At 33.5% G+C, this 28000-nt stretch overlaps 1 protein-coding gene across 2 annotated transcripts; it reads left to right on the top strand.

Moving 5' to 3' along the window:
• The first annotated feature begins 11 nt into the window (after positions 1-11).
• On the top strand, positions 12-28000 carry LOC106079546 (uncharacterized). Of its 2 annotated transcripts, none has more exons than XM_056006404.1 (9): positions 12-237; positions 14206-14343; positions 15064-15153; positions 17472-17563; positions 20046-20110; positions 20572-20716; positions 24037-24092; positions 25998-26128; positions 27588-28000. In XM_056006404.1, exons 1-9 carry the CDS (start codon positions 70-72, stop codon positions 27855-27857), a joined length of 1155 nt encoding a protein of 384 aa, XP_055862379.1. In that variant the 5' UTR covers positions 12-69; the 3' UTR covers positions 27858-28000. The 2 variants fall into 2 exon arrangements, with proteins under 2 accessions (XP_055862379.1, XP_055862380.1); XM_056006405.1 differs by lacking the exon at positions 12-237 and adding an exon at positions 3065-3168.

Genomic DNA, 28000 nt, shown 5'->3' with positions numbered 1-28000 from the left:
CATAGTTACATTCTCTTTGGCTTACTTCCGCTAAGCGATTTAAATGATCAATTTTCAAAACGAAAGAAAATGTGTTTAGGGTTAGGATGTTGTTTTGCGTTACTAGAAAGCTTGTTTTACTTAGGACTAGTATCACTTCCTCTAATAGGTTCTTTTTACGGAACTGATGTAATCTATAGGATTTCTATTTATCTGATTTTTCACACTTTTTTATTAGAGTTTATTTCTAAATATATGGTAAGTAAACCAAACCTGAGTAGTAGTAGACTATTGGACTATAGTCACTATTAGTAGACCTAGTCCTAGACCAACTAATGATAATCTAGATCTATGACCAAGCCGTAGGTAGATCTAATAACTAGATCTAATATTACTAATAATATTAGCCAGAGTAACACTTTAACACTAACAGTAACTCAAGTGTAACTAAATTTTACTATTGCTATAAATGAAGTAAATGAGTAACTAGTAACTTACTCATTACTGAGTTATTAGAGAATTACACTTGACTTAAAAGACCGCTAATTACCACTTGATCCTATGCTATACATTACAATGATTACATTATAATTACATACAAAAAAATGTGTAATAGAATGAAAGAGGATGAAAATCATTAAAATGCTTTCCAACAACACCAAATTTATGATGCTAGGAATTATTGGTTCAAAAGTTCTTAAGATTTTAAGTTTGTCTGAAGCCTCCTGACATCCTATTGACTTTATACAAGAAATTTTTAAAAAGTGAAGCAATTTTTTTTTAATGTGAATATTTCAGAAACTATTGTAAATACATAAACAAAAATATAGAGAGAGAGTAACTGACATCATTCAAACAAGTTAAGCTCAGTCGACGACATTTTTTATGTTTGAATTTGTGTATCTGCGTAAGAATTAGACCTAGGAAAAAAATGATTGTATCTATGAACTCCTCATCCATTTGTCTTAAAAAGTGGATATGTTTTATCTCATCGTTAAAATTAGATTTGATGTTAAAGTGGGTCAGGTCGATGCTTTCAAGAGCTTAAAGTTTCAAACACTGCTTTACCGCTACCTTCAAGAATCGAACATCATAAGAAACTCTTGAATACATGAGAAGTATGGTGTTTTAAAAGTGTTATAATCTTAAAATTTTGTGAAAAGTATGGTGTTTCAAAAGTGATATAACTTTAAATTTTGTTATTTATATCATTTTCTTTTTATGCCATGTCCAGACAGATTTTAGTCATTTTCTCATGCTTCATATCGAAGGTGCCGCTCCATATTGCCCATCTCTGCTTAGAAACTGATGATAAACATAAGTGCATTACCGACATATTAACGTACCAGTACTTATTCTAAAGGTCTAAGCTATTTTGAAATATAAGGCCCTTTATAAATCCAGTTATTTATTTATTTTGGGAAGAGCCTAATAAGCTTTAGTAGCCAATAGATAATCCCGCCCTCCTCAAGCAATTGGAGGACACAACAGTTTACATGGTTGACCTAAAAACAAAACATGGGCTGCTCTACGTATCTAGCACGCTCAGTGTATGTAACAGCCCAAAAGTCAGTGCTAGATATGGTAGCTTGTGAACTATGTTACCTATAGATGTAGAAAGATCCGTCCTCCCAAAGCCACCTGGTTGACCAAAAAAACGTATATTAGAGCATGCTTATTAATTGTCACACACACACACACACAAGCAATGTATCTATTTATAATACATATCTATCATGCTTAGTGTTTGTGACCAAATTAGCGGCTTGATCATTGGTACTCGATTGATGGCTCCTCCCCTTTCCCCTCAACATTGTTCTTACTACAACTTGAACAATGTTTTGGGGCTGTGTTGATGGCCTGGTTTACACATGTGTGTTGTGCTATCACTGACTCTTTTTTGTTGTGTGTTAGTCTGATGGCTGCACTTGGATTGAGTCTTGAAATTTAAATTCTTACTTTGCACTGAAAATGTGTGAATGTTGGAAAGTGGAATTGTGTAAGAAGAAAGCGTGGGAAAGGGGATTTAGGCAGAATAAGAGAGTGTTTGTGTGTTATTGTTATTATTTTATTCATTTGTGATGACATTATCAGTATCAAAGGAGTGTCTTTGTAGCGCATTATGAGCTTTATGGCAAAAAAAAAAAAAATTTTATAGACCTGGCGCCACACGTCTAGATCAAGAAGCACAAATGACTCTTGTGTATTTGAGGCTGATGTTACATTTTAATGGTCAATCAATTATTGATGATCTCTTGATACGGTGTCTTGACTGTTCCCCCCCCCCTCTTTTTTTTTTACCTGCCAAAGACATTTTAATTTTAAAATACTGTATCTACATTCTATACCCCCCCCCCTTTTTTCCTTTTATTAGTATCTCTTCACATCAAGCACATGCGCTAGGTATTGGTTTATAACACATAATTCAGAACTTAATAGAATGGGGCATCTGAAAAAAAAAAACAACACAACTGGATGTATTTTGGGTGTACTGGCATGTGCTATAATGTTAAAAGCATCAAAGTATATGTGTCATAAAATCAAGATTTTAAAATGGGTACAATCTGTGCATATCAATGTAAATCTATTTACTTTAAAAAAAAAAGCTCATTTACGGTAAACCACAAATAGCTGATACAAATTGTATTTATATCTGTAGTTTGCATTACATTATTTTGAAAAATAACATTTAAAAAATATAATTTAAATATTTTGTTTTCTTTGAGTTATATCCCTTTAATGTTTATTTTAACGAAGCTGAGATTGCTTTACATCATTCGAACACTCCCTATTTAAACCTCAATTTTCATGTTTGGTTAGCAAGGGACAGATTATGAAAATAATTACAAATATTTCTCAGCCTAATTAGAAGCATAGTATATAGATTTTGTTGAGCTGAAGCATCATTGGCATTAAAAAATACCCTTAACCCGTGACTCACGTCACTCTTCCCAAGAGGTAAAGAAAAGTGATGTTTTTATACCAATATTACCAATGCACTTTGAATCTAAGTAAAAAAAATTATCTTTGGCTGAAAATGAAACTTATATATATATCTAAACTATTTAGAAATGGACGGTGCACAATAGGAATGGACCAGTTTCGTCATAATCATTGAAATAAAGGAGAATTTTATTAAATACAGTGGGGTGTTCGAGAAGTACCTTAACATGAAGATGTTCGATTGGCGTAAGTTACTATACATATATATATATGTATACATATATACATGCGCAGAGTGAAGCCTTCACGTACGCGCAGATTAAACTATATCCAAGCCATTATTTAACTCTAGATTAGTGTAGTTCTAGATCTATTTCTAACTCAAGATCTACTTTATACTTTAACACATGAATATAGAAAATTAAGTCTATTCATTTCAAATTTTAATCAAATATATGTAGGCCTACAAGCAAATGATTTTATTTGAAAAAATGGATTTAAGTCGATTGGCTATTTTGATAGCACCATTCATACTATTTTTACATAAAGCTTATTGTCTTAAAAACTTGACAACAGGGAGCATTTATCTAAAAAGATAAATGCTCCCTGTTGTCAAGTTTTTAAGACAATAAGCGTTTGAATTGATGTAGATCAATCTAGTTATAGAACTATAGTGTAGATTGGAAAAAGAATCTTCAGATTTAAGATTTAGATCTATTAAGTATATTTCTTTGAAAGAATATTTTAGATACCTAGATTTACAAATTTTAGCTACTTGTATCTGGACATCGACTGTCCAAAAGAACTGCCAAGTCTACAGATCTTTATTATATTTTATGTTAATAATCAATAATATTTGTATAAAGAAGTGATTAATTAAATTTTACATGTATTAGTGTACACTAATTTTATTTTACTAATGTAAAAAATGGGCATTATTGATAAAAGGTAATCCTGACCTTAGTGAAATTTTAGTACATGAAAAAAATGTGCTAACTTTTAAAGGGTCGCTGACTTGTTTGGTTTTATTAGAAAGCTGAATGAATTTTATAAGTGTATGGTTAAAAAAATTTATATGTACGGAGACCTATTTTTTTTCCTTGTTATTTGAAAATTTCTAAGTTTTCTGATTAAAATATCTTGGAAATATTGAGACAAAAAAAAAATTCCACTAGCCATTAGAGGAACCTCTTTTCTTTAGAGTAAACTCAAGAAAATGTCATAAAACACTCAGTTATAAAGCAATGTCTTTTCTTAGGACATGCTTAATTTCAGTTCTGTAAAACCTGAACAGGAAATTGTTTTGAGCTCAAATGTGTTTTTAGATCCAAAATAGCTGCCCGTGCAAGTATATAGATCTAGTCTAGTCGTAACTCTAGTTAATTAGAGGTGTGACAAGTCAAAACCTTGCTGTCAGAGTCACTCAATTTTATCACAGCATTAATTATTATTATTTATCAATTATTTATTTTATTTTAATTATTTCTCATTTTTAGTCCCGATTTCCCTACCAATCCCCACCCTTTTCCTCTTCGTGCTAGACTTAGTCCACCACCTTGTCGGCAACAAAGCTACTACTTCTCGCTTGACCAGGGTAAAGATAAACAGTCACTTACTTTGGTCTTAGGCGCCAGATGTCCGAGTTTCACGTCGAAACCACCTGGAATGGAATACCTTTCTTCTACCCCACCCACGTCTCTCTTTGATCAAGGAGATTATTCGTGTCACCACGCCTCTTGACCCTTCCAATGTGCAACTGTTATCAGACTTTACCCACGTGAGAGATAATCTTTAGCCTATCGCATTTCCTGTTTCCGCCCATAACCCCCCCCTTCCCCGAACGGAATTAAGTGACTGATTTTTGCTTTCATTTTGTTTATTTTAGGTGAGATTTTAATACTAAATCATCACTTACCACAGCACAGCCGAGGAGGTTTTGAGTTAAAAACCCTCTAATAGGGGGTTTTGAGTTTAAAACCCCCTACCAGGGGGTTTTGAGATTTTAAAAAAAACCTATCAGGGGGTTTTGAGATACAAATCCCTCTACCAGGGGGTTTTGAGTTTAAAACCCCCTACAGTGCGGTTTGAGTTTTACACCCCCTACCAGAGTTTTTTGCAGTTAAATCCCCCTCTTCTATAAAACAAAACAAAAAAAATGCAAACAACAATCCCCAAATTCCAACAGCACAGTTAAGGAAAATTTTGATTTTAAAACCCCCTCCAAAATTTACGATAAACCCCCTCTTCAATATAAAAAAAGCAAATTACACATTCAAAATTCTATGAGCTTAGCCAAAGGGGTTTTGAGTTTAACCCCCCCCCCCCCCCCAGTTGGGGTTTCAAGCTAGAAAGTACCTCTTCAATATAAAAAAAAAAGCAAATTACACACTATAAAATCTATGAGCGTAGCCAAAGGGGTTTTGAGTTTCAATCCCCCTCCTCCAGATGGCTTTTTCTTTAAAGTTTAAAACCCCTCCAGATGGTTTTGAGTTTTAAATTCCCCTACAGAGCGTTTAGGGTTGAAAACCTCTCTCTTCAATATTATTTTAAAGCAAACTACAGTCACCAAATTCTATGATCGTAGCTAAATGGGGTTTTGAATTTTAAAAAAATAACAGAAAAACTCCAGAGATATTTTAGTTTAAAACCCCTCAACAGATGATTTGACGAAAAGACTTTCCTTTTCAATATAAAATCTAAAGCAAAATACAGGCATGTAATTCCAAGAGCGTAGTCAAGAAAGGTTACAAATTTCTACCAGTGGCTCCATTAATAGGCCTAAAGTGTGAATAGTCTTCTGCCAAAATTGAAAAACATTAAATGTGGCTCAACAAAGATGGCTAAGACAGATTTTAGGATTCACTCATAGAGATCGGGTCTAAATCAAAGAAATCCTATGCCGAACTGGGAGTCGAATCCATAGTAAGGTTGTGACAGAGCATCGCATGAGGTTTTGCGGGACATGTTCTCCACAAAATGAATTGCGGAAACAGCTTGCCGGAAAATGCGCCGAACGGCGCGAGAGGGTCTAAGTCAGTAAGAATAGCTCATTATGTTTTTGAAATAAAACTTTTTAATAGCAAGATAATGCACTGTAGATACCTCAGAATATGCATTTTGTTGGCTTTCAATACCAGAAATAGTGCTCGGCGGCGGGGCTTTGCCCCGCGCTGGGGGAGTGCTGCAAGCTCCTCAGACCCCCTACGCTCATGATATATATAGTTATGTATAGCATTAATCTATTAATGCTACATAGCTCAATTAATTGTTGATGCAACCATGTATATATTTGTACATCTTATTTTATTCCCTTTATCTCGGCTGACCGCCTTGATAATTTTACTAGCGCACTAATACTGTGTTTAGAGAAGAAATATGAATTATCTCCCCCTTTACTAGTTTTATTGCGCCTTACGAACGGACACTCTCTCCATTCAAGTGCACTCCATTGTTCATGACCGACGGCCATATGTAAACAAACCGTCATGGTCGCTGACCACCGTCCATTCCCCCCCCCCTTTTCTCTTCCAACTTATGATGTTTCATTGAGATTATTATCTCCCTTACTATGAACATTTTATATGGCTATTATCAGCCATCTATTTTCCCAATTGCATTTATCATCATCTCCCCATTGTACTCAAAAGCATTTTTACCAATATGACGAATGCACCTCAGTCTAGGGCATCAATAAGATGCATGAGAGACATGTTCTAACCTTGTTTGACAGCCACTCGTCAACTTACTCAATTGCCTATTTGACTCTACGATTTACTTGCCTATTTGGCTCTATGACTTGGCACTATCGGCTCTACTTGCCTGCCTACTTGACAGTTCACTTGTCAACCTGTTAGGTACGACGTCCCTATAGACCACCTGCTTGTGCGAGACGTCATAGCTCCGCCAGATCTCCGCAAGTCACTGGACTTATCCTGCTAACGACACTGCCCACGGCAGATCAGCTCTGCCCACAATACCCTTGTGCCCACGGTAGCCTGCAACCTGCCCTACTGTGCACACTACAGATATCAGAACTTTGGATTGAGACTCCACAAGAACTGAATCAGTGGCGTCCCTATACCCGTTAGAGTTTCACCTTCAACTGCAGAACCTCAAGCCAGGACACAGTCAGCTGCAACCCAAGCAGGACAACCAGCTAAGTTCAGAGGACAAAAGTGACATACTCTCTTATTAAGCTTAGTGTGATGATACAATATTGATAACGAGATAGATGCAAATCCCCTCCCCTATTTTATTCTACTTTGTATATTTATGTAAATAAATATTCTTTAATTTTTCAAACATTTGTATCTTTCTCCATTGTTTATCTCGTTGCGTGTCTGCTCCCAATTTATCTCTGGTGGACCAGTGTGTGGCAATTCAAAAATAATCATCCCCTAGACACCAAACAAGCCAATCACACACGTCATACATGAGGTCCGTCACAAGGGGTCAGTGTTATTCATTTTTTCAAGTTTGTAATCAATGCTGGCGATAGATCATTTTAAAAATCGGTAGAAATATAGCTAGACACATGTACTATTATTGGGGAAAAAATCAACAGCGTATGACTTACCTGTAATGAGTATCAGTACAAATATGAAATAAAAATGTATAATATACTTTCAAAGTAAAGGAGAGTAAACTAAGATCTCTAGAATCTAGATGTAGTTCAAATGGAAAAAATCGGTCAGTCAGCTATACATCTGTCCACTAATAACATTTAGATCTAGATATAGAGCATAAATATACTGTAAACATGATAGGAATAGGGGCTATGAATCGATAACCCCTGTCTTAATATTGAATAAAGGGAGATATCTATTCTGTCCTTGTCCAAATTAGAGTTTATTGAACTACAAGATTTAACAGAAAATGGCATGAATAAATAAATAACACTTTTAAAATATGATTTTATATATCTGAGCAGTTAGTGTATCACACTGAGTGGTCCAATGGTCATGGAAAAAAAATAATGCATGGTCAAAGTTGCAATTGCAGATTCTGACCCTTTGACATGAGATTTATTTTGAAGTATGCATAGTGTCACAGATTACATTATAGAATTGTGTGTACATTTCTTATTTAAAAGAAATATAAGCCCTCGACATGAGTCTCGGGATTTAATCCTCAAATTTAGACACTTGACATTCAAGTCAGGATTTACCCAAGGGACGTAATTAGTATGTTTGAAATCTATTGGTTGATTTGAAATTAAACAAAGACATTTTTGAAAAGAGTTAGCGCCAGAGAATTGGCGGTAGTAGGAAGGTAAAGCAGTCGATAAAATAATGTCCTTGTAGCTAGTCACGTTTCTAAGAGCTCTGATCTAAAGCCTTTGTAATATGTTTCATGCTCATTGATTTGTAATTTGTACATAAACTGTACTTACGTTGTATTTAAATAAAGTTCCAGAGTTTTGTTTTATCAAAGAGTCGTCAATTGTGATTCTAGATCGTCATTTTTGTTAACTATTGAATTCAAGTAAAATCCCCGGCATAACAACACATCGTAGCATCGTGCATGTTGTTACATCTGGCGCAAGTGTTGTTACATTTGGCACTCTCCGACTAACAAAAGTTCATGGACAACTTTTAACGAAATTTATTCAAGATCTGGGACCAATTTCTAAACTCTTCAAAGGAACTTCATTCTTATTTAACGGAGGACAGAATTTCTGTGTTTAACAGGTCAGTTGGTTATCGATAATTCTTTTATAAAGATTTTCGTTAGAGTTACGTCTAACTCACGAAATTTATTATTATATGTAATTGGCAAAAGGAGTAAGACCAATATACATAATAACTGGCATTATTAAAAGACCAGTAAATCAAATAACTGGCAGTATAAAAAAGACCAGTAAATCAAATAACTGGCATTATAAAAAAGACCAGTAAATAATCATTTGAGCAGCACAAAGTAAACAGAAGACCAGATTTAACCAACTGTTAAACCAGTAAAAAGTACATCGGCTCAATAGATCTATATATCAATCATACGGCTCCAGTAACTACAAGTCTACTGTCAAGAATTTATTAGCAAATTGAGGCTTCAAGAACTTTGTCACTAGATCTATATTATTATTATATCTGAGATAAAGCCAAAATCCAGATATAGAACATTTTGCTCCAATACAAGAAACTAACAAAAAAATTAAATATGGCTTCAAGCTCTAGAACACAACGACTCCAGTAGTACTTCTACTTTAAAACAAAGTTATACTTCATAGCCAGTTACGGCATAACTAACATTGATTTGTTGTATTCAAAACGTTACTATATTTCTACATTCCAAGTTGGTATATTTTTCAACATGTCTCCAAAGACAAGAACAGAAAGATGGTTTGATAATAAATTAGCTGAAATAAACAGAGAAGATGACAAAAGACGGCAAGAAGAACTAAAACGAGAATTATTAGAATTGAAAAATACCGAATTCAAAGCTGAACAAAAGAATGATGCAACATTAACAAGAATATACCAGAAAGCTCAATTAGGAAAGCGTACAGCATATCTCGAAGATGGATTTCTCAAGAAGTATATTATCCGCAAGTACAATGTAATTGAACAAATATATGTACCACAGAAGTACAGACAACAAATAATCAAAGCCAAGCATGAGTTTTATGAAACCATACATATGAGTGTAACAAGTACTAAGAAGAGAATAGCCAAAGAATATTATTGGCCTAGCTTGACCAAAGATGTCAAGAAATACATTAATAATTGTTCACATTGTCAACATGATTATTGTGAGAAGAAACAAACTCAAAAGAAAAGCAACATAACTAAAACAAAGAATGAACCAGACTACAAAGCCAGAATTGACAACAATGAATCTATGCATCATGACTCAAGCAAATCTACAGGGACATCACTGTCTACTACATGTCCACCCCTACCTGTTACTACATGTCCATCCCTACCTGCTACTAGTTCTACATGTCCATCCCTACCAAGTACTTTCCCATCCCTAACCTCTGATGATGACTTCATACATCAAGACTTGAATAAGACAGCATCTGCATCAAATACTTTGATATGCATTGAACATTTCTGCTATAATCAAGACAAGTCTCAAGAACCAGAAGCAGAAACTAAAGAAACTTATACTCAATCAACTTTGGCTATACCAGACAAAAGAAAAACTATGCAACTTGACTCCAACACTCATACAAGTATTCCTCATTTGAAAGAATGTGAGTCAACTCAAGAAGCCATTACAACCAAGAACATTGAAAGTCAAAGAATATTACATGAACACATGAAATCAAGATATTTTGCTCAAGGAGATCAAATCAATTTACTGTTACCAGATTGGAGTAACAAGCTATTCTACAAATGGCAAGGTCCATTTACCATCACCAGAAAGATTTCCAACCTGCTTTATGAAATCAATGTCAACAAGGTTACCAAAGTATTTCATGTTCATATGTTTGAACATTACCATGAAACAGATAATGAAGACATCAAAGCAGAAGTTGAACATTTTACAAGCTTAGCAACTATTCCTGAGGAAGAAGAAGAAACATCATCAACACCCATTCCTGAGATAGATGTTTCATTACCAGCATCAAATCAAATTGACATTCCAAAGGTCATCACTTCGGATGACATATCAACATCAAATCAATTTGACATTCCCAAGGTCATCACTCTGAATGACATAACACTACAAACAGTGAAGAGCATTAAAGTGTTTCCAGACCATGCAGATTTCTTTACCAGTGTTTCTGAAACATTTCCAGTACTGCACTTTGAAAGAAACTCAGAAAGCATCAACATTGACAACACCAAGTTTCATCCTCCGTCCACTCAAAGGGCAACTTTTCTTCAGAAAGGAACAAATGAACTTCTTCAACATTGCTGTATTGACCGATTGAACTCAGACATGTTCAGTCATTGCTCTATCGAACATTGTAACGCAAAGCATTCCGCTACCATTGTTCTACAGCGTCAAAGTTCATCAACCAGAAAATTGAGTTTTGGTTTCGGACAGTTCTTATTTTCACCAAACTCAAACGCGATTCAATCAGACATTATCTGTGAGATCATTATGACATGGAGTCAACAGCTTCATAAACTGAAAGACCTTTTCTTCAAGTTTAGAAAAAGCGTACACACATCCATGACGGCAACTCAGAAGGGTTCTGAACATCACACTTACATTTTATATATGTACTATACCATATTTAGTGTCACTTGATCCATTATCATTCATACTCGTCAAGGAAGAACATTATCCAGTTATATTTAATTAATAAATTAATTTGTTTACTCATTTTTTCCACAGGAGTTCTATATCAGATGTTGTATTTATTTCAGCACCAAACAACCCACTGAGGAAAGTCACTCATTCAAGATACTTTGTTTATTATGTTTCAGCATCTTTGCATATGACATGCATCAGACATCTTAATTTTTAAATCATGTGCATTTTATTTCAGGTATTTTATTTCAGGTCGAATATTATTGCATATATCCTATTATAATAGTACAGATACATGACAGACAATTGGAATTTTTCATTGCTTCACACATGTTGAGATTTATATCACATTGAGTATTATTATTCAGAAGATTGATCACATTGAGTATTATTTTCTCAGAAGATTGTCATGTACTATCACAATTATTTTTCTATGTCTATTTTTCATATGCAATATATTTTTTTCCATGTAAACATTTTCACATTAGTACTAACCAAATAAGTTATAATGTCATATTTTAATATTATCATGAAGAGAAGTAACTTATTCAATTCAAGATTTAATTTATTCAAGTATTAGGCTTTGTACAACTTTTGACATTGTTCATGACAAGCATTGTCTCATTTTCATAACCACTTGTGTAGTGAGACAGGTATTCAAAGTCATCAATAATTTTATTCACTGCATTTACATATTTTTTATCTCCAAGTTGACTTTATTTTGTCATATGTTACCTCAACCATTTTTCTATAATTTCATGTATGGTATTTTATGTATATTTAAATAATTTTAATACATATGAGCATTTCTATTACCATACAAATGCTAAATGGAGGTGGGGGGTAATATGTCACAGATTACATTATAGAATTGTGTGTACATTTCTTATTTAAAAGAAATATAAGCCCTCGACATGAGTCTCGGGATTTAATCCTCAAATTTAGACACTTGACATTCAAGTCAGGATTTACCCAAGGGACGTAATTAGTATGTTTGAAATCTATTGGTTGATTTGAAATTAAACAAAGACATTTTTGAAAAGAGTTAGCGCCAGAGAATTGGCGGTAGTAGGAAGGTAAAGCAGTCGATAAAATAATGTCCTTGTAGCTAGTCACGTTTCTAAGAGCTCTGATCTAAAGCCTTTGTAATATGTTTCATGCTCATTGATTTGTAATTTGTACATAAACTGTACTTACGTTGTATTTAAATAAAGTTCCAGAGTTTTGTTTTATCAAAGAGTCGTCAATTGTGATTCTAGATCGTCATTTTTGTTAACTATTGAATTCAAGTAAAATCCCCGGCATAACAACACATCGTAGCATCGTGCATGTTGTTACATCTGGCGCAAGTGTTGTTACACATAGGAATACAATATAATATCTATTTTTATAGACCAATTCATGGATGAGGATTTTAAAGATGGTTTCAGTAGTTGTTTTTTTTCTAGGTTTAACCTAAAGGGAGCTATAAAAATTCAAACATATAAAATGTCCTCCACTCGGCTTACAGGTGGCCGGAAAGAGTTCTTTACTTTAATAGTGAGCATGTTCAATTTTGTTACAATTCCAGCACATTTTGTTTTGTTTCTCTTTAGTTAACAATGTTCACCTTAAGGTTAAAGTTGGAATGTATTGATTTTTACCTCACACAGTGGCTCTAAACATAGTGACCATGATAGTATTGCATACATGACAATTTTATCATGTATATTTTTAACAGATGTAGCTCTATTCAAACCTTCAAAATAGTAGTAATAACAAATGACAGGTAAAAATAGATGCAACAATGGCACTTGTCCTGATGAGCCTCCTTTAGGGGTATGATTGAAACATCTACAGATCTACAAACTTGACGAACTTCATTACTATTAAATAAATAATCTCAAAACATTGCTAAAAAAACACTTCACAAACTTCAGCTCAAGAAGAACAATAAGTTTAATATCCAATATCTACGACACACTAGTACTCAGAACAAACTAACATCTTGTTCCATCACAAGATAACAACTGACTAGCAATTTCTCTCTTATTTTAGGAAAAACTAACATATTCAAAACATCACGTGTATACTGTTTACATTCATACCTTGGGATATAAAGAAAGGGATATAATGTTTTCAAACCAAAATAGCAACAAAGAAATAACACATTTATTCTTGTCATACCTGCCCCTAAATTTTGCAGGGATCCTATATATATGTCTGTCTATCTATCTATATTTATATCTATATATTGTTACGAATCTCACTATCCAGGCTCTCTGCAAACTGCACCATACACCACCAACTTAAAGAACTTGACAACTCAGGGCTCCAAAGTAACGTAACACTTTAATAGTTAAATAAATAACAGCCAATACTGTACAATTGGCAACACGTACACTAAACAAATATCTCTCCAATAACACCGTTCCGCCGTATCAACTCTTGCACTGGCCTCTCCGTCTTGTTCCGGGCTTGCACTGGGTTCAGCAGTCCAGGACTGACTTCACACACTAGGCTCGTTGTGTCGGACTCGATCGCAGACCAAGATCAAGATGCCAGTCGTCTCAACTGTACTTGACAGTACTCCGCACTGAACCATCGTAATGCTCCGTACAGAACCACACTGTTGAACTGTGCTGTAGTTGACCGTGTTCTGAGCCCCTGTCGTGAACCACACTGACTGCGACACCTCCGCTCTTTATATAGGGTCCCTACTGGCCTTCTAGAACCGGACAGAACACCGTTCGACGTTTCTGGGTGGTCAGATGACAACAACTCTCATGATGCTCCTGAGCTCTGTTCACGACATCGATCCTTCCCGAACCGTCATGTTGACACTCGTCTCGGCTGACCGTCGTAACTCGTCACTGTCTTTAATTATCTAAATACTTTAAATCATGACTTCTTGGATCAGGTCACCAACATTTAGGCAACGTCTAGTGGTATATTTATACCAAGCTTTTATAAGAAGTATAATTTAGTTAAAAAAAAAGAACCTATATATTTTTAAAAATTATATTAATAGTTGACTATATTTTTGTCTTACACAATACACAAGTGACTAGTTCCTTATTTAATTGTGTTTTGCAGGGTATACTGGTTCCATTCTTTAATGTCATATTTTTGATTGCCTTGATGTTTTTGCCAATATCTTTGGCACCTTGGCCTATAATATGGATTTATAGCACAGTCATTTTGCTGACAGAGCCTGTTCTTAGGATTGCTGAGGTAAAAGAAAACAGCAATAAAAAAACATGCTTAAATATATTTTATTTTGCAATTACTATTTTTTAAAATACCTTTTAGATTAGAGAGAGTTATTTTCAATTAACTTCAAAACTTTGAAAAAGATTTATATATGTTATTGTAAAGTGGACAATCATTTTATTATACATAATAAAATTGGAGCTAATGCTTTGATAGCATGAATTGGATAAATCCTTAAATGATCTATAGATCAAAAACTAATCTCTTAGTCTAAATTTGAACTTTTGTGTGGTCATACTTAAATGTAAAAAATGTATCAAAAGTAAATTTATTTGTATGGGGCCTGGTGGCAAATTGCTTGATTTTTTACTGGGATTTTGTTTGTAAAATGTTTTACATGTTTCAGGTGTTTCTTCAGAGTTGAAGATAGTTTACTTCCTAGTCCAAACCTCCCGCAGGATGATGGGGGATGGGAGCGGGCAGGATTTGAACCCTCGAGCATCGATAAATCCGAACGACAGTCCAGCACGCAAACCGCATGACCAGTCAGCCATCCTGAACTATAAATGAGATTTTTTTGTATACCCGAGTTCCAATCAATGCTAATGGATACCTTAGGGAAAAAGTAAAGGAAGTGTGCTAACCACATAACAACCACGTTAACATTCTTCCCATAGAAACAAGTGATCTTTGGTTCACAAGGTGGAAAGAGTGACTTTACTTTTACATTTCTTTTGACAGGGGATAGTTTTACTTAATGTTGTCATGCGCAAAAGTCAGTCAGCAGCAGATGAAATAGAAAAGGATGAAGAATCTTCCAATTTATACAAGGTAACAAGATTGAGCAATTTAATTCTTACCCTAGTTCAATGTAAGGGATAACATCAGTTAAAACAACAAATAACAAAATCTACAAAGTCTTTATAAGTTAGATAAAGGAAATAAAATAAAATATAAGAACTACTTGTTTCAAGTTGCTAAAATATTCATGTTTATTTCGCAGATTTTTTTCCATAGATAAATATTTGTTACTCCATTTCATGTTATTTTGATGTAATGTCACTCAATATATAAAGAAAAATAATATTTCAAGCATTTCAATCTGTTGAAAACTAAACATTACGAACTCAGTTGAGTAAGTATGTGCCACTATGCCAACATGTGCTAGTTTGATCTTTGCTCTTTAATAGACACAGAGTAGAAGATGCATTTAGATATAAAGAAAAAAACAACATCTGGCCACATATTTATTATGTAAGAGCTTTGTACAATCTTAGGCTGCATTGATTCATCTCAACAAAAGGTGGGAAATACATTAATTGTAGTTCTTTCCTGATATTCTGAGCTTGTGGTATAAACAGGGTTACTCATAACAATATGAATGATGCAAACATTCTTTCTCTCCTCTCTTAACATTACTGAGATTATAGTGATGCACCTGCTCAGTCTAGCTGCTTGATTTAATTCTTAGACACTAAAAACTCCATAGAAGTGCCTTTCCTCTCAGTGTAAATAATTTGCCATGCAAGTACCTAAGCATAACCCTGAGAATTGAATCACTAGTGGGAAGGGAGAGGTAGCAAATAAATTGCTGTTTTACATTGTTTTTTCTCTGTTGTAGTTTCTGTCACCCTGATCAGAGACATCTTTATGAAGTGTATCTCATCCTTGTAAGAGATCAACTTTTTTATTGAGAGGATATAGATGAAATCACAGATTGAACTTAGCTCATAGACAGAAATATATAGATTGGTCGACAGGAATTATTTTCATTTGGTGAAAGTCAAATTTTCTTGCATATAAAAACTATGTTCTTACATTTTGAAAATAAATTTCTGCATTTAATCCTGATCTATTTTCGTTGATAGTTTCACAGATCTATTGTAGACACTCCATCACTTCAAATTGTTAGAACTTGTTTTTAGGAATATTCATTTTCATCAGAAGGCCCTAATAAGCTAAACTTGAAACAGCTTTATAATAAAAATTTTTATAATGGCCTCCGCCATAATAGGAACACTTAGATCTATAATGCTAAAGAAAAAGTTTTATTAATCAGCTTGTAATATAGATGTTGGCTATGACAGTTCTTATGCTGCTGGGAATTGCTGTTTAATAGCCAAAACTTTGTGCTTGCAGTCTATACATATATAGGTCTAGGACTAAACTATAAGCTACTAACATACCTGGCACATGTTTTCTGTTTTAGTGAAACTGCATACACACTAGTCATTTGCCATAAGTTCCAAAGGAAGTGTAAGTGTTGCATCCTGGTCACAAAATACAAGTGGCCAGTTAGCTAAAGAACCTAGGCAAAATATCTAAGTATCTACTGTATTGTAAGGAATAATTAACAAATTATGATTTAGATTCTGTGATTTGTACTAAAGAGACAAGATTCTACCCACATTGACATCATCGTTGAAGAGAATTTGACAGGATTTCCTGCTTAGCTGTTAGGCTGTAATAAGAAATTTGTTGCGTTTGTTTGTTTGTTTATTTTGGATTTAGGTTTTAAAGCATAGCAACAATAATGTCATAATAAAACAAAGACTACAGATATGAAATAAAAACAGTTCATGTGTTAGCGTCTTTGGTGAAAGTCAAGTTTTTTTAATCAAGAAGTTTTGGGACTTAATTATTTGGTTAGTGACAGTAATGACAGATGGATTCCCTTCATTACTGGATTAAAAATGTTATGAATTGACATCATTCTTGATTTAGCCTATCTGATTTCATTGTTGGCCTTTCACTGTGTTCATTTGGTAGTTGGAATTAGTTGTTACCTCAGCCTGAACATAGTCAATACTCAAGACATAGCAAAGAAGTGTTCAACACAGTCCTTCACTGCTTGACTTTGACAACTAAATAGGCTAGCAACTTAGAGCTGGCTGCTGTGATAGTAAAAAGAAAAGCAGAACAGGATGTGTATATGACAGGTGCTTTTCAAAGAGTTGCCTAAGCTGCTGCCACCATTTAGCTAGTAAACTTCACAATTTGTCCTATGTAGAACAGGAACAGAAATGAGCCAAAATCTACTATAAATATAATTTAGTGCTGTATTTAATATCTTAACTATGTTTTGATTTATTTTTCATTTTGTGAAATAAATTTGAATGTACATTATCAAGCTTGATATTTTCTTCCAGGGAGTTATATTGTTGTTTTCCTCCATATGTTATGGTCTGAGTGCAGCTCTGGTTTATGAAATATACAATGCAGGGACATATAACCAACGGATGTAAGTATAGATAATAAATCTGATTATTATATATATTATAATAACTCTGCACCCGCTCTTATGGTGCACATTCCTCAATACAGGACAAAGAAATGGCTGAAAGAAGTCTGTGGTTCTAGACTATCTTGATTTAGACAAGTCACTGCATGACAGACCAAAGAATTCCCAACATCCTTATGCTCAGGTGCATGGCAGGTGCTACTCAGCTCAAGAGTTACATGAAATTTTGTACACACCTTCCTTATACCACTTTGATGCTCGCTATGAAACAGATTTGCAACGTTAACACATCAATTTGAAACAAAAAAAACACAAGCTTTTTATTAAACTTTTTGTGGTGATACAAAAAGCTTGCATGTAAAATTCATTTGAGCTTACCAAGTGGTCGAGAGAAAAATGTATTTTTGGTTCTATGTTATTATTTTGTCCACCTAGCTTAACCAAAACTGAATTCTTTTACGATTTATCCCCATCAAGCTCCAAGCTCCACTGTCTCCCACTGTGCACCCTTGATATATTACATAAATCAATGGTCCTATTGTTAAGTTTTAACTATTCACTGCTCTGACTTATACAATAGAGACAGAACTACTGTTATACGAGGACAGTAGAATAATGAACCCCCACCACCCAAACCCTTTCAGAGTAGGATACACTCACCTGTAATAGAATCATACTCATAACTCTACTGCTAGACATCAGCATCGCTCTTGCACCTGATCACTGGCAGCATAGAATCACACAACCCCACCCCAGCTGACATCATAAAACAGAGCCGGGTGACTCATGCTTTTGAGTAGTGCCATACTACATGACCACCAGAAGTCAACACAACGGGTAAGCAGCTACTCATATAAGTAGAGAAGATGATATGGACACATTCTCATGCAATTAATGATGAAAATTTGCTTTGTACACTGATACAATTATTACATTATTTTATTTTAATTAACAAATGGTTTTCTTAAGTTTATTGATTAAATTATTTTTATATTCAACTAAATTAATTAGGGTGTTGTGGTGTGCGTGTGCTATATTATTGCATATTTGAGTGGGAGAAACAATATAAACTTCATCTAGCTCTTAGAGTTTCATCAAACAAGCTAATAGCACAAAAAGGATAAATCTAGAGTCTATTTCTTTTTTTTTTTGAGAGAGAATTAGGAATGATAATAATTTTGTGTTTGTCTGTGTAGATAACACTACTATACTACTGTAGTCTTTTTTTCTACATTCAAAAGGGTTCAAAAAAGGTTTAAATTTAATAAAACCAAATCCATATTTTTTTTTTTTTTTTTTTTTTTTTTTGAGGACATGATGCTAAAATTAATGTAGTGTGGGGAATGGCAAGGGAGAATTCAATTGGGGCCTTTAGAAAAATGCATTTTTCTTCCTCTAGGTCTAAAAGTTGCGATATCTAATACCATAAATTTCTTGCCTTATGATTAAAGGATGAAACAAAACAATTAAAACTAACCAAAGGTGCTATATTCAAAAGCTGAAAAGTGTGGAGAAGGGTCAATAATTTGGAGTGTGCTAAAAAAAAAAAAAGATATGGATTGTCATTAAAAAAGGGCTGATAAGTGTGAAAGTGTGTACATGTATGTATCTATATACACTGCAGTACACACCGGCTACAGCCATTGATTTGTTCCCTGGCTTTATATTGTTTATTATTTCTGGAATGCTCCCTTCGTTTCTTTTTTGAATTGTAATAAACAGGCCACATTTTAATGATCAACCCAACATACTTTTTCAGCCCTTGAATTAGTGTATTTGTTACAGTGAAATTTTGTGCACCTGCTCTCTCTTTCACTCTCTTGATACCCCATTTTTTTTTTTAACCTGCACAACATAAGTTCTCTGACATAGACTTTTGACTTGATTTGGAAAGACCCACTTCATAATGTGCCCCAACACATACACGCACTCGGGCCCAAGTAACACTTTCACTTATCTGCTCACCCCCACCCCCTGTAATCACTAGAGTCTGTTGCACTTTCAAATATATATATATATATATATATATATATATATATATATATATATATATATATATATATATATATTCAGTTATTCATGATTCTAGGATTGAATATCTGCTAATATTAATACACTAATGAAATCTTTTTTGTTTTTCTGATAAACTGATCAATCTTCTCATAATTAACTTAAGTTTATTATGCCAATTAAATGTTTAGATAGAATTCTTGTATGCAGTAAATAAAATAATTGTGAACAGTAAAATAGTTGCATTTGTCATCCTTTAGATTATTTTAGTATTAATATAGTGTCATCACAAAATATTTGAAACCATTTCAATGATAATTTTTATTGATAACTAATTGCTACTTTACATCCAAAGAATAGACTTGATTAAAAAAAAATCATGTTATTAAGATGAGGAAAAAAAAAATCTGGTCAATAATAACATTGAAATAAAATTTAAAATGTATTCAGTTCTTTTTTTTTTCCTCTTTAGATGTCTCTTTGTAGTACTTTGCTTTTGTCTAGCTGTCCACAATATGATGATAATGGCTCATGAAGGTAAATCTTCTTTCTTACTTTTAAATTTTTTTTACTATTTAGTACTGCACATAGATTATAATAATAATAATAATCTTTATTGTCCGTAAGGAAATTTGTCTTACAATTTGTGCATTACACTAAACAAAACATTATAACTTTAAAAAAACAAAATGTACATTCACACCAGACTCATAATTTACATGTGAAAAGTTTATATCAGATTGTTCCTATTTAATGATTTGATTGCCAGGGGAACAAAAGAGTTTTTGTGTCTGTTTGTCTTTGCTATCAGTGTCTTGTGATGGTAAAATCACAAAATCCTGAACCAAACTGTGATTTTTTATTTCTAGAATCTTTTTAGCTTTTTTATGGATGTTTATCTCAAAAATGGGGTTTGTTTTTTGCCAATGTTTATATGCCATGTTTTAAATAGTATTCAACATTGCTTGACTAAAGTGTTGTTTGTTTGACTCTTGTAGGTATAATCAGTGATTGTGCTTTCTGCTGCCTAGTGAACATTGCAGCACTTTATGTGATGATGAAAGAAGTGGAACAAAGGAATACACATCTTACAGAATCAACACTATGGAAGACTGAAATCCCAACATCATCATGGACTACTATGTAATGTCTAGAACAGTATATCAGTAATATAAAGTAATCACTGGACAGGGTCAACTCAGATGTCCTATAATCTTTTCACCATCTTCCAGGGCTGTTCACATTTTCTTACTCATTAAAACACATTAACTGGGCATCAAAGATGGCCCAAGTGCATTCTCTGCCCCGGAGCATTGCTCAAGTTTGGTTGTGCTAATTATTTCATCCCAGGTTCTTGGTAATGAATGACCTGTAGGACTAAGCTAAGAGTCTTTCTTACATACTTTTTCTTTTATTATCAGGACCATAGTTATTACAAAGCTTCTATCAACTCACCCTGTCTGTTTGGTACAATTCCTGTACACATTATTTCTCCTACTTCCTATTCTTGCATAAAGTTGAAACTTTGCAGTTATTTATTGTCAATGACAACACATGAATCATTCAAAACATTTACCAATTAGTTTATTAATTAGTGTTAATTGGGGACACGACAATTCGTTCACTGACATTTCGTTCACCGACAAATCGTTCACGACTTTTCGTTCACGCGACTATTCGTTCACCAGACATTTCGTTCACCCGACAATTCGTTCACGCGACTATTGGCTCACTGACTATTCGTTCACAGACAACTTGTTCACCAACAGTTGGTTCATGACAAATCGTTCACGCGACAAATCGTTCACTAACAATTCGTTCACAGACAAATTGTTCACAGACAAATCGTTCACTGGATATTTCCAAAAACAAAAAATTGCTAGAGATCGGGCCTAATTCTTTGTTAATTTTTGTTTGTTTGTTGTTAATATTTTGTTAACGAGGACAGTATGTGATAAAAAATTATACTTAAAAGAAAAAAAAGATCTCACAAGCTAGCTGAAACATTTAAATGGGACCTCACTTTACTATAGGGAACATTTTTACTTTCAACATGTAGGCCTTCTTTTACACTCATGTCCATCATGTAGTCTTGTTCAACCTACCCATATTTGCTTATCTTCTTAATAGCGGTCCAGACGTTTAATTAACATACCCATTTTATTGATATCTTATTAAAAAAAACAAATCTTATCTTATATAATACAGACGTTTCTTCAAAAAAGAAGATGATTACGTCCTACGCGTCATGCATTCTGCCAAGTCACTGGTTTTCCTGGCTAGCTCAGACACACTAGTATTTTTTCCACAATCCTTTCAGTGTTTTTACGAGAGATAATTTAGATTTTTAACAATGGTACTAGATTTGGTACAATATATGGTTTCACTGTTCAACTCTGAACGTCACATACTAGATACAGATCTAAGGTTAATACTTATCAATTAAGACATCTAAGAAAAAAAAACTAATTACATATCATATACAACACTAGGAAATATTTTGGTTCCCTACCAAAAAATTATAATTTATCGCAATACAACAAAATAAAATTGTTTCCATAAATTTGAATTAGTCTACCAATGGGTGGTCACATATAGAAACAAGTTAACTAAAATAAAAATAAAATAAAACTTTTTTTAAACTTGATGGAAAGTACTATACTAGTGTCTAGTAGATATTTTCAATGTTAACAGATTGAACATGTGTGTCCAATAAAGTTTTATTACTTCCAGAGGAGCCAGTCTGTCTAGCACTCAACTAGGTGTTAACTAGAGTATCCAGATGAATGGGTAGATTCCCGGTAGATGAAAAAAAAAGAGGGGGGTGTAAAGGTATATTAAAGATGAAAGTAAAAATGTTACCTATAGTAAATAGTAAAGTGAGGGCCCGTTTACATTTTTCAGCTAGCTTGTAAGATTTCTTTTTTTCTTTTTTTTTATTTTAAGTATAATTTTTATCACATACTGTCTTCATTAACAAAATATTAACAACAACAACGAAATTAAAGAAACTCGGATTTGACCTGATCTCTACAAATTTTTTGTTTTTGGAAATAATAGCTACAAAAGTTTTAATGTAAATAAATTAAACACGCGACGAGAATATATAATATTAACAATATGTTACTATCCAGTGAACGATTTGTCTGTGAACGAAAAGTCAGTGAACGAATTGTCATGGAACCAAAGTTGAAACTTTGCAGTTATTTATTGTCAATGACAACATATGAATCATTAAAAACATTTACCAATTAGTTTATTAATTAGTGTTAATTTTTTTTAATGTAGCAAAAGAAAGATAAATCTTGCTGTATTGAGAGAGATGCCTGTTATTTTGTGGTTCTTTCCCTTATACAGCTTGTTTGTTGTTTTTTTTAAGTATTTTTTAAAAAGTTTTACTTTTTTTTTGCTTTTGCTGTCCCAGAAAACAATTTTTCTATCCTTATCTTTGAAATGTTTAATGTTTAGCAGACAAAGAATGGCCTCTGTGTGCTGCTATCTATGCATGCACTTTAAAAAAATTTTAGACATCACTTTTCCAATATTAAAACAGGATTTTCCTGCACAATGGTAATTTTTCACTACTTTCTTGGACAAATAAAATATGTTCATGTATTGTTATGTAATATATTGAAACATGTTTTTAACTTTTCTATACATGCATGCTTATGTTCAAATAACATATTTTATGAGTGGAACAGTTATTTTTTTTCCCCATTTGATTTGTCAGTGTCAAGATGGTCTCTTTGACTTACTAAGGGATTAACCTTATGTTGCTTATGTATCAATTACAATTTGACATTAACAAGAAGAGGGAGAGTGAAATAATCTTTAATTTGGTCCTTTATAGAGTTGAGCTTGGAAGTCTCTGAACGAAAAAGCAAGAACCGATTAGGAATGCTAGTCGCAATAAGGTCAGGGGTATTGAATAATTGTTGAAAAGCCCACCCAGTTGATAGTGGGAGGGATGTATTTCTGATTATGATTGTATAAATCTTTCCTCTCTACATCTATTTATTTATGGATTAGAAATAGCTCACGTTATCATACATCAAGTGACAAGTCTGGTGCATCAGTTGGTAAAAGTTGGATTGAATATGGCTATAGACACAGGTTTTATATGTTTTTGATGTTTTCTAAGTTAGCATTCTAGGTCTTAGTCTTCAAGGTATTGGGGCTCGGGATTGTCGTCATTGGTAGAAAGTATTTCTATAAAGTCATATCAAAGAGATGTTTGCTATTATTTCATTTATTACCTAGGGTTTTCTAACAAATAACCCATTTGAAATTACTCAATATTTTGTGTAAAGACACACATGTACATTTATTGTGACATTATACATGACTTGGTAAAAAGAAAAAACGGCATTCTTTCGTTTTTGTCTTAATTTATTTTGTTTTTGAATTGTTTCTAGAGAATTCTATTTTCTCTCTTAAATCTTAAGTGTTTTTTTTGTCAACAGATTTGGAGGTTTAAGTGCTAGTAGCATTTTCAGCAACATCCTATACACAAATAAAAGTAAGTAGCACTCTGTCCAAAATTCTTTCAGTTCCTAGTGAAGTGTTTAGTGAGGAACTAATGGACATGCATTATTAGTACCAATAAAAATTTTAATTATATCAAGAATGAAACAAAACCAAAGAATATAAATTTCATCATCAATACTTATCTAGCATACACGATTAAATGTGTTTGATAAAAAATATAACATTTGTTAAAAAGTACATAAATCTGTTGTTTGACTTATAGCAAATATATTGGAATGAATAGAGATTATAAAGGTAATCATCATCTGTCCCTTGACTTTATCAGCCAAATCCCTCCGTTTTTTCCAGTCAGCAGATGTTCTTAGTAGGACATCAAGAGATGCCGGTCCATTCTTTTACATTGTCCAGCCAGCTTTTCTTTGGACGACCCTTTCTTCATTCTCTCTCCACTGTACCTTGAAGAAAACTTTTGATAGTGAGTCATGTCTTACAATATGACCTAACCAGCTTCACAGTTGACTTGTAACAGTACAAACTCATTTGTCTTCTTTTCCTGGTATCTGATACCTAGCATTTTTCTGTAGCATTTACTCATCAGCGATTAGTGTCCAACTTTCACAACTATCTAGGAATACAAAGACCACTAGTGAAGAGTACAGCTTTAATCTGACTTGGACGCAGATATTACTTTTACAGATTTTACTCAATTTTCTCATGACAGCAAAAGCCAAGCTTAAAAAGTTGTTTTTTTATCCCATTTATTGATCCTCCATCTTTTGTTATATTTGACCTTAGGTATTTAAATGAGTCATCTTCTACTCATTTTAGGCCTTTCAATTGTAAGCAAAATCTCCTATTATCTCCACCACAAACTAGTATTTTACATTTTTGTTTGCACTAATTTTCATGCTACTGGCTGCAGCATCCAGTTTTAAAGTAAGATCTTGTACCTGGTCTGCATCTCTATTCATGTGGCAAACTAAAGGAACTCACACACAAACTTCAATGGGACAGTATTGGCCATTCTTGATTTCTGTGATGCAAGAAGGAAACTAAAAAGAAAGGCAGCAGAATAGAGTTCAACCAACAAAGAAATATGCTTAAAAATGAATTCAGCTAAAGAAAAAAGGATCAGTGACCTTTGCACTATAAACCATAGTATCTGGAAAGTTGGCAATAGCTAAAAAGCATACAAAATATTAAAACTTTAACCAACTCAAGACAAGACAACATCGGAACTCTTCTGACTGAAGAAGCTGATGTGCTTAGAAGGTGGACAGAATATTGCAAAGATCTGTATAACTTTGAGATGAATCCCAACTACAGTCTTATCAACAAAACAACTTGGGACAACAGAGACCTGGGTGATGTTCCAATACTCAAGTCAGAAGTAGTACGGCATGTCGCCTGGAATCGATAACGTACCATCAGGACATGGAGGCTTACATATTACTAAATGTTTTAGCACATAACATATAGCAATGTTAATGGTTTTGAAAAAATTCTGCAGAAGTGCTTGGGAAATTTTGATTTGCACTATAGTTCAATCATTTACACCCCCAGCCATCATAGACTTTTGTCTTCTCCTTGAACATAATCCAGACTCTTACCATAAGATGTTGAAGATGTTAGCTGTATGTCAAGAACATTGATAGATCTGTCACATTGACAAATTATAAAGACATGACTAAGCATCAGAGCTTTACAAAGAATTTTTTAAAAAAAGCTCATTTGGTACGTTTTATGGAGGCCTTTTGGTGCAGATACAATAACAAACTGCCTCTCTTTTTTATGTGAGAGAGTTGGATGTCCTGAAACTTTGATTACTTTTTAGTCATTTATTCATGATAACATAGAGTAATTTTTACTGGTACCGGGTACCTAAAAAGTAAAGTTGAAATTCTACATTGCAGTCATTAAATCTGGTTTGTTTCAGATAAAGCACACACAGCAATTAATATTTTCCAAAGGTTTTTCAGTCCATTATTCATTATTGGTCTACTGATAAGACTTTATAGTATCTTATTCATTGTCAAGAAGATGACAAGAAATTTTTTCCAGGATAATGTAAGTAGACTATATGAGATGATAACAAGAATATAAAAAAAAAGAAAAAAATAGGAGTTGATACATTGACCAAGATATGACTAACATATGATATAACATACCCTAATTCATTCACCCTAAAATTCACACATCGAAAAAAAAAAAAAAATTTTACTTTTTATTATTTACCTTATGGCTAGAATGACTATGCCAGTTTCATGATCAAAACTGCAGAGACTAAATGTAACAAAAACCTTTTTATTTCATTTGGAATTTTGATCCGAAATTTGTTTTTTAAGCCAACATATAAAAAAATTACAAAATTATACTTTCTTACATTTTAAGCCAGTGAGTGAGAAAAGTGATGCTAGAATTCTCAGGCCACAAGTATGTGTTTATGTGTGAAGTCGGTATAAGTTGGCCGTTATATTTCAACATAACATACTATCTTTTTCTTCTTCGTCCTCATTCTCATTTTTATGTTGGAGCATTTAGATAACGAGACCAATATATGAGATGAACTGCGCAGTGGTTTCCAAATCAGGGAGCTCTCCTAATAGTTTTCTTTCTATTGGGGTGTTTTGGGGCAATTTGGGGCAGTGTCTTGTACGATGGGCCTCTTGGTAAAGAGAAGGACATGGTCAGCATTCTCTGGTGACACTCCACATGGGCAGATTTCACTGGTTCCAATTTTGAGCTTCCGGTAGCCTGCATATGTTGTCTCATTCTGTTGTGTCCAGTCCTGAGTCGAAAGATTAGACATTGATCTTGTCATAGTATACTATAATTCATGGGCCAAAAGTATGTTAGAGTGATGTTAAATTGGAAGAAGGGGGTTTGGCCAAAATATTCTGTGAGCACTAGCACTAATAAAAAAAAGGCATCATAGAACCTTTCGAAATTTTCAATAAAGTGCTGAAAAGCAAAAAAAAAAAAAATTAGACATTGTATGTAGGTTTTTTTTCTGAGACATAGGGGGTGTGGGGTTAATATCGGTAATCAAATCAAATTAAATGTTTGAAGGAGGGGTGTTATTAAGTGGACTTTGTCAATTATGGGGATTGTTGAAATATGAGCAGTTTTATTGAAATGTCTGGACAAAATATTATGTGATTGATTTGCAGCAGGCAATAACAAAATAGGGCCCCTGTCACAAAATAGCATAGAGCCTATCAAGTATTTCACTAAAGTGCCAGTACTCAAAAGCAGAAGAATAGTCAAATAGCATACCTGTATTTATTACTGCAGAGAGTTGGGGGGGGGGGGATGTGATAAATTTATGGGCCAGTTCTATTCAACAGATTTGATTCTAGAATCCACTAGCCAAAAGAGTGATGTATGTATGGGGGAACATTTATTTGTGGGCCTTGGGAACAAATCAATGGGCATTGCATATAGGTAATATTAGCATATATATATATGCCTATTCATAAGCATTTAATTTCAATTAAAATTTATAAACCATTTTCTACTTTTCCAGGATGATGAAATCACACTAGATGACTTAGATGATGACTTGGTACCACCATGGAGGTCACCACTTTTGCTCAAAGTTGCAGTCATTTTTATGTTCACACAACTTAGTGTAATTTATCTGTTTGACTGGGCTCCAGGAATGACAAAACTTTTTTGGCCTTCAGATTTAGTAGTCAGCAGACTTCTTCAAATCATCATTGTTATTCTATTTTACATATGGCGATTGTATAGAGCAGAAAATTGGACTTGGAATATTTGGCTTACACCAAATTAGCTATAGTAATGTTAAATGTTATTCAGCTACTGGTACTATAAAATATTAAAAATTAATTAGGCTGTTTTGCAAATTTTTTAAATGTGTTGTACATATGTTTATTATGCTGCAAATAAAAAAAGAACATATTTTCTTCTGATAAA

The sequence above is a fragment of the Biomphalaria glabrata genome, chromosome 12 (genome assembly GCF_947242115.1).
Source record: "Biomphalaria glabrata chromosome 12, xgBioGlab47.1, whole genome shotgun sequence".
NCBI lineage: Eukaryota > Metazoa > Mollusca > Gastropoda > Planorbidae > Biomphalaria > Biomphalaria glabrata.
Note: the sequence above shows the minus strand (reverse complement) of the source record. Positions and strands in the feature narration are given on the sequence as shown.